This window comes from Dermacentor silvarum, chromosome 11 (genome assembly GCF_013339745.2).
Source record: "Dermacentor silvarum isolate Dsil-2018 chromosome 11, BIME_Dsil_1.4, whole genome shotgun sequence".
NCBI classification, from domain to species: domain Eukaryota; kingdom Metazoa; phylum Arthropoda; class Arachnida; order Ixodida; family Ixodidae; genus Dermacentor; species Dermacentor silvarum.
This window is the reverse complement of record NC_051164.1, coordinates 13,240,017-13,255,754: the sequence shown is the minus strand read 5'-3', so window position 1 is coordinate 13,255,754 and position 15,738 is coordinate 13,240,017. Positions and strand designations below refer to the sequence as shown.

At 47.3% G+C, this 15,738-nt stretch overlaps 1 protein-coding gene across 6 annotated transcripts in view; it reads left to right on the top strand.

Annotated features, from left to right (window-relative positions):
• The window catches only part of LOC119433950 (ELAV-like protein 3), a 171,750-nt gene that overhangs the window by 111,177 nt on the left and 44,835 nt on the right, over positions 1–15,738 (top strand). For 4 of the 6 annotated variants that reach the window (XM_037701240.2, XM_037701241.2, XM_037701242.2 and 1 more), the window contains exon 3: positions 11,975–11,998. The exons of 1 other annotated variant lie outside the window; for it this stretch is intronic. In XM_037701240.2, the coding sequence (XP_037557168.1) occupies positions 11,975–11,998 (24 nt within the window). The remainder of the gene's footprint in view (positions 1–11,974; positions 11,999–15,738) is intronic. One more of the 6 variants, XM_037701238.2, reaches the window with a different exon arrangement.

Sequence of the window (15,738 nt, the reverse complement as noted above, 5' to 3'; positions counted from 1 at the left end):
AGGGGGGGGGGTTACTACCGCCGTCGACGTATACGCGTTAATCATCCGGCTCTCCTGTCTCCGCCATTAAAAATTAATGCCCGACGCAGCTTTGCTGCTGCTTCTGCTTCTCCTCCTCCTCCGTCTCTATCTCAACCTGAGGCGAGGACAGGAGAGGGGAGAAGTAGGGGCCTTTGCCGAGTCTCTCGGAGGAACTTCTCCCGGCTCGCTGGCTGCAATCCTTCAATTGAGTTTTGCTACGCGAGTTCTTCCCCCACCGACCTTCCTCGTCGTTTCCCCAAGTCTTGCCGCCGCCTCCCCGTTTTTTTTTTCTTCGCTTCTTGTTCCCTTACTTCTCTCTTTCTCGGTATCCGAAGCTGTCTGCACAAGGTGCCAGTCCTTCCGCCTTGCGAGGATGCGCGCGTGTTTTGCTGCACTTGCTGGTGGTGCATCCTCGGTGATGTACCGAGGCTGCTGTCGGCGCTCCTCCCGGCGTGCCGGTTGCTTCCGCGGCACCGCAGAACCGTGCTTCCTCTGGATCGCGAAGACGAGATGCTGTGTCACATTGTATTTATGTTTCCTATACGTGTGCTCGGTGCGCAGGTTACTTACCGTCTGTCTGTCGTTTCGAAAGTCGCGGCTTCCATCATTGTTAGGGCTGTGCGGGTTTTTTTTTTTTTTTTTTGATGCGTTGGCGTCTAGCGGGGAGAGATCGTGCGACGCGTTTGTTGGAGCAGTTTCCCTCGAATAGGTTGGGCTGAACAAATGCGGAGGATATTAGAATTGTAAATAGGCAGGCCGTACCGGTGTGCGAATGGGGCAATGCGGCGAAGGCTTCGTTTGGGAATCTCATGGCGGCGTTGTGGGTCGACGGGGAGTTTCGGCATGGAGCGAATGCCGGATCGCCTTGCTAAATTTTGCCCTCTGCTGGAGGGATTTAGTGTGTCGGTTGAGGTCTTGCTTTCCTGGCCGAAATACCAACGGACTTCGCGTTCAGCTTTAAGGAGTACTTGTGCTATGATACAGGGTGACGGTGACAAGAACTTCATTTGGTCCGGAGAAACTGTGGCCCCGGGTGAGCCGAAGGCTCGCTCAGGTCAAGTCGGTGGCTCCGCCCACGATGGCACCGGGAGGCGAAGTCCCGTTGCGATGTCATGGGCCCTCTGGACTGCCTGTCTATTTTTCTTTTTTGGACGATAGATATTTACAAACATTCACTAACGATTCCGATACTCCCTAAAGCGAAATTTGAGCGCAGTTCTATACGTTTTCTCGTTTCGCGATAATATTGGCTTGCGCGGACAATTCTTCTCGTGCGGCAAGTTGTAAACGGGGCGAAGTGTGGCGTCACTGCCTCGCTATTCGGGAGTTCGCGAGAGGCAGCGCGTGGGGCCAGCGCGTGGGGCCAGCTCGTGGACGATGCGCGGGAGCGATTCACAGCATCCTCCGCCGACAGACCTAACAGACGACGCGTGCTACTCTGGCGCCATCTCGTAGCCATCGTCGCCACACTACGCTTTTCATCTCACGCTTTCGCCATACCCTCCTCTCCGATTTCCTCCTCGCGACTCCTCACTCTCGCCACTTTTTCCATCACCCGCTGCACGCCGAGTTCGCTCTCATCTTTCGCTGTGCTCGTTGGCCCCGTTACAAGTGACGCCAATGCTCGCTGCAGGAACGGGCGCCGTACAGGTGCGCTCTAAAAAACCTGTGACCACGGTGTCGTCTTCGCATACGAGCTCTACGGCGAGATGGAAGTACGTTACCGCAGCTTAAGTTACTCTGAAAAGACTAAGAAGAATGTTAACTTCTTTGGTTGTCCCTTAGGGGCACTTGTTTAAACTGGGAATTGGGAAGGCAGTCACATTTTCATGCACCCTCATTTTTTTGAGGATGTTAAAAATCGTACCTAATTCGAGATATTTCTCTTCGAATTTCATGGGAAGATCTAGGAAATATCGAAACCTAGTGCCGCGAGAGCGCAGAAAAGAATGCGTGGGGAAGCCTGCGGCAAGAATTCTCCCGTTTTGTGCGCTCTTTAGATTGACGGCGCTACGTTTAGGTTTACGCGGGCGTCTGCTGCCGCTACTCCATAGGCGTTGGCAGCTTCGTGGTGAAACTCTCGGTCTTTCAACACCTCAGCGCTGCACATAAAATGATTGGGAGCCCTCGATGTTTCGTGCGCCTGAAGTAATGTTCGCGTAGTATCACGTGACGCCTCTCGCTGAAGCCACGCTGCGGGCCCCGAGTGCTGCGTGAGTGCTTACTGCTCTACTCACTGTAAAGAACTTTGCCGCCGCTGATTTTTGTTGCCTGAGTCGTTCATTTCGCCGCTCCTTTTATGAGCTTCGCAAGCCGTTGCGTACAGCCAGGGCGCTAATCACATTTTGTTCATTACTTTTGTATAGTATGTCTGAGTATTTAGTTTCTCGTCCTCTCGTGATTGTTCAGCGTCGCAGTGGTCCGTCTAAACTACGGGTGCGCCCCTAACGTGCAACTAGAGATCGCACCGTCATCTGGATTTTCCAGCGGCAGCAGGAATTCGGTGCGTAGAATCTCGTTCCGCGTAGAATCGGTAGCCGCCTTGCACTTGGGTTCAATCGTATCAAGGTAATCGGGAAATGTGAAGGTAAGGCCACGTGACCTTGCCTTGAAGGTGGTACCATCAGCATAAATTTAAACGCGAACATAAAACAACTGGTCAGGACGTCTGTTAAGCTTAATCACATGTTAGTGTGACGTGTCTTCTTTCTGTGGCCGGTTTGTAAGAGTGGAGCCGTCCAAAGATTACTTTTTGAGTCCTCTGTCCAAATGTAGGTGAACCTAAAAGGGGAACAACGCGCTGCAGTAATGAACTGCTTCGCCTTTGAATTTATGTAAAATTTGACGTCTCTGTCTATTTCATGAAACCTATCAATCCTACTTTAAGCGACTCTCCTTTTGTTACCACCATTGTACATGTCTGCCATCAACGATCATGAGTTCAAGGTTGACGTGCCATGTTGCCGCATTATCCTTCATTTTAATTCCTTCATTCTCACAACGAGCGGCGACTGGAACCACCTTCCCGCTTCCATTGTTTCAATCGTCATTGCCCACGAATAAAAAAAAATCTGATAACGTTTCTTTTTACTGCGTTCGATTCCTTTACAATAATGTTTCTGTTCAGTTTTTATTTATTTTAGTGGGAAGCGTACTTCCTTTATGGCTTAACGCTGCTCTCGGTAGAGATGGCATTTTTTTTTTCTCTTCTGATAAAAAAAAAATTCTCAGCTTTCGAACTTCCGCCGAGTGATTTGCCCAATGTACGTAGTTTGCCCACTCAACAGCAGGACTTCGAGAGTTCTCGCCTCGTAGCGCGCTCTCTCGTGAGGGCGCCCAAATACCAAGCGTTAGGTTGATCTGTCAAGAAGCAGGCTCGCCTTCCGGAGGTTATGCCGCGGCAGAGCTAGGCCTTGTTCTGTGCCGGGCAGCGGATGCAGCGTTGCACCAGCAAGCGAAGGCAAGAAGCTTCCAACGTACTCCTAACCAGAAGAGAGAACCCGGCAACGATCGTTCTTTTTTCTTCTTTTTCTCGTCTTCTGCATTTTCTGCGCCGTCTGCAGAATCTGCTTTGCGCAGCGTCTGCCGATCCCTGATGAAGCGCAGCTGTTCTGTTCGAACCGTTCATGCCCATTTTTCATTTACGCGTCGAACTCGCCAGGAAACCTGTCGATGGCGTTAACGAGACACCAGTCGGGAGCGCGATATATAGAGCGAGGGTTTCTTCAGTCTTCGCCGCGTCAGCAGGAACACCAAGAAAGGCGGGCCGCGTCGGAAGAGACGCTACGAAAAAAAAAATAATAAAGAAAAAGGAAGCGCGTCTGGAGAAAGCGTGAACGAAGAGAGCTTGCACCCCGTGTGGAAACACTCGGCAATAGCTTCTTGCCTCAGTCAAGAGAGCCGCGTGAATCGCCTCCTTTATGCAATCTGCATCTGTGTACGTTCTAGCGATGCGGTCGGCGTTCGTCAGCGTTTGATGTTTCGTAAGTTTCATTTCACCGGTTCATTCATTCGCACACTGTCGACATTCAGGCACGCTCGTTTGCTCGGCGATTGATGCGCCTTGGTTGCTGGTCCACGCGTCGGTTCGTTTTCTCTGTCTTGTTTTTTTGTCGTTGCCTTTAACATGTGGCGCGTACCCGCGTTTTCTCTGTGTCTTGTTCGTACGTACGAAAACTTCTTGGCTGCAACGCGCTTCCACAGAAAAGCACATATTCAGCTTAACTTGGAAGCTGCTTTAGGAAAACGAAATCTGAAAGAATGAAATGACTTGGATCGCTCTTTACGGGCGTTCAAAAGCTATATACCAGAGCTTCCCGGCATCCTTCAGAAGCCTGTAATTTGAGTATTCTGTCCAGCACTAACCTATTCGCTGAGAGTGAGGATAACGAAGCATGATACCCCAGACGTACGCGTGGGTGAATTCAGTGGCAGGAAGTGTCACTTTGGTGGCACGCTGCTACACCTACAAAGTGCCTCGAGCGACCAGTCGCGCGACCAGTTGCGCGGCAATTCTGCGTGTATTATAGCGGGCTCCTATCACACTCGAAAAAACACATTTATGTAGCACGTACGGATCAACAGAAAGCTGTATCGGTAGATTTTTATGTCGCTCTACAATTTTCTCATTGACACTTTGATAATTAGGGCAGTACTTCTTGTGTTAGATAATTAATTACAATTAGCTAATTGAATCTCAGTAAGAAAAAAATTACTGGTGGCTACTCCACTGCACTGGAAACAATACGCACTAGGTTTGCTTCACGTAACGCCGTTCGTCATTTTTTAAATCGTGATAGCTGGGACACCCTGTATATGCGAGCGTCATATGAATTCACTTGATTTTACACCTCCTTCTGTGAATGCTGATATTTTCTATGACCACTAAAGAATGAAGCTTCGGCTTCTTGCTGGCTGCAGCCATATGGTCTAAACGACATACTTCGCCCAAAAAGTTGCGGCGAGCAGCTGTGTCAGTTTCGCCAAGTGGATCGGTCAGAATGGTTCCCCAAGCAACAAGTTGCGCTAAGTTGTTGAAGTGAGTAGAGCGTGTAGCACTGAAAAGAGAATAAATATTGGGCCACGCTTTTTTGTGAGCGGCAAACAGCTTAAAGCCTCAATTAGCTTTACTTAAAGTTACCGCCGTTTAAACTTAACTGGTTAAGAACGGCTTAATTTTGTGAAGCAGTTGAAAAAGCAAACGATACTGGTAGAATTTATACTGTGTAGTTTAGTTCTCGTGCTACTGCTGAACCTTTCTGTGAATAAATGCAAAAATTCGGTATTTTTCCAATGAACAGCTCGCCGTGAGCAAAAAAGATATAGTGGGTTAAAATCAAGATAAATGTTGTAGAAGTCCTATATAGCCGGCGTTCCTTAGGTGATTGTTGCACCACGGCAAGTATGGTCGCTTAACTAGATTGTTCTATCCTATGTTGTCGTGGTAATGCTTTTATTATCCAGGTCAGCTACCGCTGCAGAGTGTAGAACTGCGCACGAAAAACTCACACCGCTCCGGATTGACCTCCGTTGGCCGGCACTGTAACGTTGCCTTTGAGAAATATATTGTTGTCACGAAAATAAGCTATTTCAATAAATTTTGACGAACCAAGACATCGCGAAAATATATTTGAGAGGACTGTCATAAGTGCACCAGCATAGGGAACGAGAGCGAACAAACGGAAACGCTGCAGAAGGCGCCCGAACGCAGCCAGTACTGTAGCAGACAAGCGCCAATCCTTGCCATGACGTCATACGACTCGATCCCCGCTTTTGTTCGTTCTCGGGGCTAATAGAAAAGAATAGTTGTAACGTTGAGGGGGGGGGGGGGGGCAAGAAGAAGACGATGTGCACTAGAAGTTAGCTTTTTGCTACAACCAATATCTTCTTTGTACAATATGAGAAATATCTATCTATCTATCTATCTATCTATCTATCTATCTATCTATCTATCTATCTATCTATCTATCTATCTATCTATCTATCTATCTATCTATCTATCTATCTATCTATCTATCTATCTATCGTTCCTTCCCACCTTTCTTTCTTTTTTCTTTCAGTGGCTCTCTCTCTACCTTGCCTTCTTGCTTCTCGCCCCCTTTTTTTATTCCCTCGTATTACGGCTCTTCCTATGGCTTCGGGGATGACTGCGGCGTAAGTCTTCGCAAACCAACGGTGCCCTTTTACGCCGGCGAAATTAATAATGCTTCTTCGATCCCCGAAACGGCTTCTTCCATCCAGCACAGACTCGTAAACACGCTTCGCCGGAGATTCAATCTCGATAGATCCCTCGCGTGGTTATGATGTGGGCGTAGCTTATCTATAGCGTACCTAGCAAATCTCTACAGCATTTCTTTGTCGTTTAAATAACGAGCTTGATTTCGACATGCCCAACTGAATTTTTTGGGTGGCTATCGTAGGCAGTTCCTGTGAAAGATTGTTGTACCGAAGCGTGCTTCGCTGCTTCAATTATACACCCGAGTTATTGATAGGGGAAAAAGGCACAATGTAGAACAAGAACTTGGTTGTTCTACAGATAGAGCGTGGGCGTACGACAGTCGCGGTACAAGTAACCACGTTTTCTTGCCATCGCTCGACAGAGACGACCAGCGTCGTAAACGTATTTTGACAGCGTGTCGTGTTCGCTGAAATTCACAGCTCTTATGAATTTTGAAAATGCGCTTTCGAGGCAGGTCGCGTTGAAAGCTCGCACTGTAGTGTGCAAAAATTAATCTCGTCCCTTTATTCTGCTATGGTAGTTTTTGAACCCATTTTCGTAGCGGATATATCTAAACTTCCAATTTTGTACCTAAGGCGAGTGGGCACTACGAAACGGCACTAAGCCAGCATATATAGGATCACAGTGTGGCTTCGGCGCATTGCTTGCGCTGATGTCGCGATGCCGGCGCGCGGTATTGAGGCATGGTGCTTCGTTTGCGGTTCCTTTAGTTTGCTGTGTTGAACACAGTGACGCGTAAGAGCTTAACACTCTCCGATTGTTACTTTCTTGACTGGGAACGTGATTTCACGCTGGCAGGCGCATGTCGTTCGTGACTAGAAAGCAGATAAAGCGCAGCGTTAAAGGAAGGAAATGCGAGCAAGATAGAATTGTGGACATCAACGCCCCGAAATTGTGCAGTGGGTCATGGAGGACAGCGCACTAGGGGGCTCCGGATTAATTTTGACCACCTAGGGTTCCTTAACGTGCGCCCAATGCACGGTACTCGGGGGATCTTGCGTTTAGCCCCCGAAAATATACGGCAGCCGCGGCCGGAACTCGGAGCCGCGATTTCGTGCACAATGCCGTAGCCACTGAGCAACCTTAGCTGGCGCTCGCAAGATAGATCACAATCATTGCTGGGGGTATGGAATAGTGATAAAGGGTTGCAATTTTTTCGTAGTTTTACCACCGCGTTACGACACCACAGCGAAAGCGCAGCGGTCGCTATCGCGTCCCCTTTTAGAGCGCAGCGCTGGGCGGCCGTTCCTGCGGCGAGCGGCGGCGGCGGCGTGACCGAGTAAACGAGCACAGCGAAAGATGAAAAAGTGAACGCGAAGCGATGCGGGGGATGAAATACGCGAGGAGGAACGCGCAGGAGGAGGGTGCAGCTGATCCATGAGGCGGGAAGAGGAGGATGAGGGTATGGGGAAAGTGTGAGAAAAGCGTATATAGTGCGGCGACGATGGCTACGAGATGGCGCCACAGTAGTGCGCGTCATCTGGGAGGTCTGTCGGCGGCGGCTGCTGTAAATCGCGCCCCGCGTCACCCAGGCGCTGGCTCTAGCGATCTTCAGATTAACGAGGCAGTCGCGCCACACTTCGCGAAATGAAAACACGTATGGAGCTGCGCTGAAATTCTGCATTAGGGAGTATCGTAATTGTCGGTGATTTTTTTTTTCTCTCGCTGTTTGTCACCGGCTTAAATTCGTGCGTTCACTTGTTTTCGTTCTGACTTCGGGCAAGAAAGGTTTGTGTGCTTCCCTTGAAGTGTACAGCGTAATCTGCACCGGTCACGCACGAGAGGCCGCTCGTCTGCAGTCTCTGTACTTCGTGGGCGCGCTGCAGCCGCCTGGCTCCGTTATTAGCGAAGCAATTTGTCTCCATTTGGCGGCAACCCGGGCGCGGGCCCCCCTACGAAAACCCCGCCGGTGTCCGGCAGATAAGTGTCCGCGGCTGCCGGCACCCGCGAGGAAACGCACCGGGTCAGCAAGCTTGCGCAACGTGCGCCATTATGTGGAAGCTTCGTTGGCGGAATTCCTGACATTCTTTTTTTTTTTTCGCCTACGCTCGTGGCACGATCTCATTACGGTCCTGCACGGTGGCTCCTCGTCACAGCTTGCACTTTGCCGCCTTAATTAAAAAACTGCCTCGCCGCCCGAAACGGTCAGCGCGGGCCACTCCGTCCCTTGTGCGACGTGAGAGACGTGTCGTCGCCAAAGCTGATGGGGCGAACAATTGTGGGAAGAAAGCGAGATGCTCTGATGAGTTCAGGAGGCCGCGTCGCTTGATTGCTTCGAGGAACGAGGATGTCCCAGCGCTAAGGCTGAGAGATATGGCTTCGTTTAATTCGCGGCCGTTCGACTCTACGATGACTACCACGAGGGGTGTCGTCCTTAGTAATGCGCTCTCCTGCCATGACTTCGATTCCTAAATGCTTTCAGGCTGACGAGTGAAATGTCAAGCACCGGGAGCCATTTTGCCTCGGCGCTGCCGTTTGTCCTACGAACCTTCCTGTATTGTAGGTACAAATAGCGCAGGCAAAGCCTCTGCGGAGGGCATCACTAAAATTCCTGTGCCATTTGGCTGTGCGCTGTGAACGATTATGATTAACAGTATGCGACTGCGCTGTCCAGTAAGCTTAGGTTAGGCACTCATTCGGGAGCAGTGGTGGTATTGTGCGCGGAAGAAAGGCACGCGTTGAGAGTTAGCTTGCTTGCCGCACGCCTCAAAGTGAAAAATGACAAGGTGGCCTTATGCCTAAATCTCCGTGTGGCTGCGACCCGCCGCGGTCACCCAGTGGCTGTGGCGTGGCGCTCCTGTGCCCGAGGTCGTGGTTTCGATCCCTGCGGCGCGGCCGCATTCCGATGGAAGCGGAATGCACAGCTCTCGAGTGCCGTGAACTGAGTGCTCGTCGAAGTACACCGGGTGGTCAAAATTAATCTGGAGGGAACTCACAATCCGGCCGTACCTCACAATCAGATACGCGTAGGAATGACGCTTTCTTTTTTTCTTTGAAAGGTCAGTTTACGATGGCTCGTACAGCCTGTACACGAGCAGTTACAATTATCTTTGAAAGTTTAGTAAGGCTATTAAAATGCATCGAATAGATAGTTACCAGAAACACGCTAAAACGCACATTGCACTACTCGAGAACTACAAGCTGCAATGTAATTTAACCAAGGTGAGCAGCACAACTATAGCTAGCGATACAAGTACGTACACTCGGTGCATAGCTGAGTGCAGCTTTCGCGAACTCCTGACACCTGCCTCCTCCTTCTCCGCTGCTGCTGGCTGGCGTAGCCGAGTTTTCCGACGACGTGGCGGCCTTAATTGTATTGCACTGACTCCGGCTCGTTGCGAGTTCTGTGGGGACTGTCGCCCGCGCTTACTCAGCGAGATGTCACAGGCGCGACTCCGCGCGGCCTGCCGCCTGATTACTTGGCGAAAATTGTGGCCCTCAGTAGAGCCCCGGGTTGGGGCGGGTCAGCAAACCGCCGCCATTGCCGTGCCCGCCGCGCGGCGCTTGGGCCTCGCAACAAGTTCGTTTCCTGTCCGAACGAAACGAAAACGAGAAAAATAGTTTGTTTTGAGGAATTGCAGTAGCTTAATACAATGTCTAGCTTAAGATGCACTTCTATCGCAGCAATAGTGGCGGATTTTATAATATTGAAAAAGGTTTGCCGAATTCTAATTTCGGTTATTTCGTTGTTAGGTTTATTTCGATTTGTTGGCATTTGTTGACGATTTCTTTTTTTTTTTTTTTTGAGGGGGGCTGGGGACTTCAGCTTAATCAGCCGATTCTTCTCCCGAATAAAGGTGACGCAGAAGAACGCAGATATAAATCGCGAATTTCCTAATAAATGTAGAGCAAAAGAAGAACGTGATTGACGGCGCCAATCATTCCGTCAGTTTACTAAGAGGTATTACTTACGGCAAACATTCGACAATGATATTCGCAGGGATCACGGTTTCGTCTTACACGATACGCTCGGGACTTCAAAATATACCACTTTTGTGGGGCCTACCAATTTTATTGCCTGAAAAATTGAAAAATTTCATTCCTCACTTCTGTGGAATAAGTTGTGGTATATTTGTAAATGACATTTCTGTAACATAGAAACCGCCACCCTTAGTGTGAGACGGTAAACTAGAAAATACGTAATGAACAGAGCACGAGTGGCGATACCATAGCGATACGCCACTAACTCCCGCACCAGCTAGTGCATGACGTCACGGCTAGCTGGCGCGGCGGTTCCTAGGAAGTCCTGGGACACTGTGAACACGTGTTGTTTTATTCTGATGTATCGTGGCAGCAAGTATTTGATTTCTGCCATAAAAGTGTTTGAAAGAGCAAAACGTAACATTGTTCTAGACAGTGTGATGATATGCCTGTAAAAAAAAATTGCTTATGAATGTTTGCGTTCTGCTTCCGCTTATAGAAATGTTCTCCGCTTTTGTCATTTGCCATGTGTTGTTTACCGTTTTTTAGCAGGTGTGAACTTCAATATATGCTTTTACGGGTATTTGGGAACCGGATGTTTCATAAGCATCTTCACAAACAACGGTAATAAGCTCGGAGCGGTCTTGTCAGCCTGTGTTTTACTTAATAATGAATGAAAATGACTCTACTTATAGTGGTTAAAAAATGTGGCCTGGGCGGAGGGCAGCTTAGGTTTTAGTATCATCATAACTTATGCAATGGTATCTACTGTCGTGTATTAAAATTCGTTTTAATTTATGCTCATCCTATGTGATGTCCCGAGATGGTATTTATTCGCCGGGACGGGCGTATACGCAGCGATAGCGCTGCACATTTCAGACGCGGTTGATTAATAATTCATTTTCAGCGCCGCCCAGATGCTTAATACTCCCGCAGCCCTTCATGTCTATGGATGAGGTTGTGCGTTCCATTAAATGCGTCCCCAATATTCTCTAATGAGCGTCTCGAACCATATCTGCAGAAGGGTTAATTTATGCAGGAAACAATCGGTGCTGGTGTTTGTGATTTGTGTTTACTGTGTTATTCCAAATTTTTTCTGTTTTTTTTTGTTCCTTTGTTTTCAACTTTCTTGTGTCTATGTGCATGCTGAAGTGTATATTAAGTTTGGTGAGTGTTTTATTTTGCTTTCTAATTCATTATGTTTTCTTCTTTTTCTCCCGTTCCCCAACTCCTCTTTTCCCTATTCCGAAACGCTCTAACGCTGAATAATCCCATTTGTTTTCCGGAACGACTTCTCTATTTCTTTATTACCCCAACCCTCCCTTTACCACTGCCATCCTAACCCGCATGCTAACACATTTCTTGCCGCTTCGCGAAAACTTTCAAATATTCTTAATTTATTGCCATTTTTTCCCCTTTCACACGCCTTTCTCTTACATCCTTCCTTCTTGACTTCAAAACCTTCCCCTACCATAACGGCACGATCTTTCCTTCGGACAAACCCACTTCGCCGACGTTCGCACCAAATAACTGGGACTATGTCTCGCACGCTTGTTAATGCTTCCGCACCCCGACAAAAACGCACCTGCGTCCCTTTGCCCGCATTCACTCTTGCACCTTATTTAATCTCCTCTTCTACGTTATTCTCCTTCAACGCCGCTTCGACGTAACTGGACGCTACCGCCGTGCACGGCGCCTGCCCCTTCCTTCCCAACCCGCCCCACGAACCCGGATCTCCCGTCGCTCCCCAAAACCCTTCCCGATTCGCTTCTGCCTTGGTTCCGGTTTCTCTAGAAGAAGGCACCTCACCACCGATCCGTATGTAGTCATTTTTTTGTTTTTAACCTTTGCTTTCAGATTTTTTAAGTTTTAAATCGCAGCTTCTTGTTTTGATTTGTGTTTGGTTACAGCGCCACCAGTTGCTGTGTTTGGTGCTGCTGATATATTTCAGCCAGTTCTAGAGAGCATTCCTTTTTTTTTGTTACAGCTTTCTCGACGATGTGTTTTAGCCGTATGAGCCGTCATTCTGTTGTTCTTTCATGGTACCTGCCGCGGTGACTCAGTGGCTGTGGCGTTTTGCAGCTGAGCATGGGCTTGCGAGTTTGATTCCCCGCTGCGCCAGCCACAAGTAGAAAGAAGTTTTCTGCCCAGAAAAAAAAAAAAAACAACTGTGTGCCTTTTTTGGGGTGCACGTTGAACAACCCGAGTCGGTCAAAAATAAGCCGGAGTCTTTTTCATTACGGCGTTCCTGATAAGTTCCTTACGCACTGTGGATTTTTTTAACGTTAAACCTAATGATTCAATTTTAGTTGTTTCCTAGGCATCGGGGAAATATATCTCCTGTGAGCACTTGCGATTTAAGGCAGGTTAGTTGTCTATTCCAACGCAACAGCTCGTAGCGAGTCGCTCAGGCATCTGTCAGTTGTATTTGCTGTCGTTTTGCTGACAGGCACATCGGCTGACGTTGTGACTGTACATTCATGGCAGCTGCAGATGTTTCAATTGACAGATAATTGACAGATGCCGGTATATTTTACTGGCGCGCGCAAAACGTCCTTTAACGGTAGGATTTGTGGAGTAGTTCCTCCAAAATTCAATACTCGACAGTGTGGTGACATGTGAAGATCCACAAGTGTCTGATTTTCGTCTGCGTTTGCCGGAAACGCAAGTTACAATTATGGTGGGAGTAATACAACCTGCTTCGATGTTGGTAAAAAAAGACTGCCGACTTGTGCGACCTTGCAGAATCACAACAACGTTTCTAGCGAAGTTGTTTCTTTCGAGCAGTTGCAGTAAACCTTTCAGCTACCTGTTATTAAAAACGCATAGTTCAAGACGTCGCACTTAAATGGCGAGCCTGTTTTTTAACCCTGTTGCAAAAGACGTTATATGCTGGCAAGGTTTCAAAGTTTACAGATTCAGTAATATATCCACAAATACTTAGCGATAACAATGGCCCTAATGTTCCCCCAATTTTCACTAAGTGTCACTTTGGTGGCATTTATAGTTCCCCGGGAAGGCAGGTTCAGTTCTGCGTTCTTATAAAAACACTTATAACGCTTCCGATAGCCTGCATACGTAATTTACTGCTAAGGCTGTATTTTGTCCACAAATTTCGAACTTCGTTTACACGTTATTCGTAGCTCGCCTTAAACTTTAAAAAAAACATAAACACGGTGCCTTTCTTAGTTCATCCAGGACACCGGGTAACCTACTACGAACTTCGCATAACGCAAAAAAGGAGGGTTTAATAATTATTTTTAACGCTTCTAATCAGACCACAAACGTTAAAGATTCGTCACACATTCAACTTAACATGACTCCCATTTCTTGCAAACATAAACTTGGTGTAAGATATACTGATAATGGCCGTATGGCATCTTCGAACATTGGCCTAAATTTTTTGCAAAGGCAGCATTTATTTCACACGCATTTAACTTCTCACACGGATTTGCTAAAGCCTTCCCTGAATTCTTGGTAAGTTTCTTCTCGGTGGCGTTTGTAGTACTGCTAGGGTAACGGGCTAAAAAATGCGCACTCTTAAAGCACTCATAACGCTCCGGACCGCTTGTTATGTAATTTATTGGAAAGAACATAATAAACCCATACACTTTGAACTTTGCCTACTCATTTGGCGTTATCTGGCCCTTATGTTAACTAAACAAAAGCAAGATGCCCCGTTTAGTCCACCTAGAGCACCGGTCGAAGGTCGTATAACGCATGAAGATACCGAAAAAAAAAACGTTGCTTCAAGGATTATTTGTAATGCTCCTCATTAAGCCAGTAACGTTAAAATTGCGCCACGCAGTGCACCAAATACCCCCCACGCCCGTACGTCTACTAAACAATGTTGTGTAATGCAGAGTTCTCTCATCATATTGGGATATGTAGCTGATAACGGCAGCATGAGACTTGGAAACACTTGTAGATTTATTTTTTTGTAGAATCTGTATTTGATGCGCATGCATTTAACTTCGCACACGGATTTTCAATACTAGTCTGCCTATTTGGCCTGAGTTTGATCTTGTCGGCATTTGCAGTCATGCGAAGGCTGCGTGAAAAAAATTTTTGTCGCTTGTAAAACTCAATCATACTTGAATACGCAGTTTAATGCACGGTATTTAAGCCAAACATTTGGAATTTTGGCTACACGTGACCCATACCGTGCCCCATATTTTCACCTAATCAATTTTTTCAGCGTAAGCTTCCCTGGACACTGGGAGACGTAGCGTAAGATGGTCACATAACGCTTTCGAGCACATGTTAAAGGACTTTTTCTCAAACGTTTTATTTAATCCACGTCCATTTTACGTTGCACACAAACTTCCCATAGTTGTTTCCACGTGTTTTCTAAATTTAACCTTGGTGGCATTACTTTCACCTAACATAAACAACGTGCCTTCTTTTGTTCACCCATGGCACCGGGCGAACGTCGTATAAGGTGTGCAAATAGCGAATAGGAGGGTTCAAGAGTAATTGTAACGCTCCTAAAAAAATAGCCAGAAACGTCAAATTTCGTGGCACATTGCACATTTCCTCAAAGGTATTGCGTGAGTGGGTCCAGGGAACCGTGAGGGGAACTGCAATGTAATGTTTTCGAGCGCTTCTAGTCGCATTAACTGTCCTCGCTGTAAACAATAAAAAAAAAACGAAAAAAGCAAGGCGCTTTAGGCAACGCATGGTGCACACGTTACTTTTTAGAGGTAAAATAAAAATTATAGGTTTTATGTGCCAAAAACACGATCTGATTATGAGGCACGGCGTGGAGGGGGGACTCCGGGAAAATTGGACCACCTCGGGTTCTTTAACGGTGCGCCTAAATCTAAGTACACGGGTGTTTTCGCATTACGCCCCCATCGAAATGCGGCGGACCATGGCCGGGATTACGATCCCGCGACCTCGTGCTCAGCAGCCCAACAACATAGCCACTAAGCAACCACGACGGGTCTGTTTAGAGGTGCTGCCTATTAATTTTCTTTAGGTTGTCGAAGTACTGTAAGTGCGGAATGTCAACTCATTTAGACTTCAGGAAATAGCAGCCTTTGTGGTATGCCACACTGATATATGTGTTAGATGTCAAGATGGCCGAACTTCAGGTGGTAGCAGTGCATGTCATCAGTGCATTGTAACTACAGTCAGACTTCATGGCAATACCGAAAATCGCTGATGTACTGAGTTACGTGATAAAGTGTCTGCTTTAACTACAGATTTGTTCTTATTTTTCCTTTTCTTTTTGCGTAATGCAGCCCCAAAAGAAGCTTCTGTGGGATATTGTTTCATTTTGTCTTTGTTGTTTATATTTTTGCTATATTTCTGAATTGTAAATGTAATCTTTTTTCTTCTTGGCTGTGTGGTTGCAATTTTTTGCTTAAATGCAAATCTTTAGCTGTCTCTATGGTCATAATGTAGGACGAAAATAGAGGGCGCGTTGCATTTGTATTTCCCTGGTGCCTTCTTCGTCAAGTGGCCGTGGCAATTTCCAGTGTGTTCTTGATGATGACGTCATACCCGTCACGAAGTCCAAAAATCAACTTGCTACACTGAACTAGGTGAAGGCT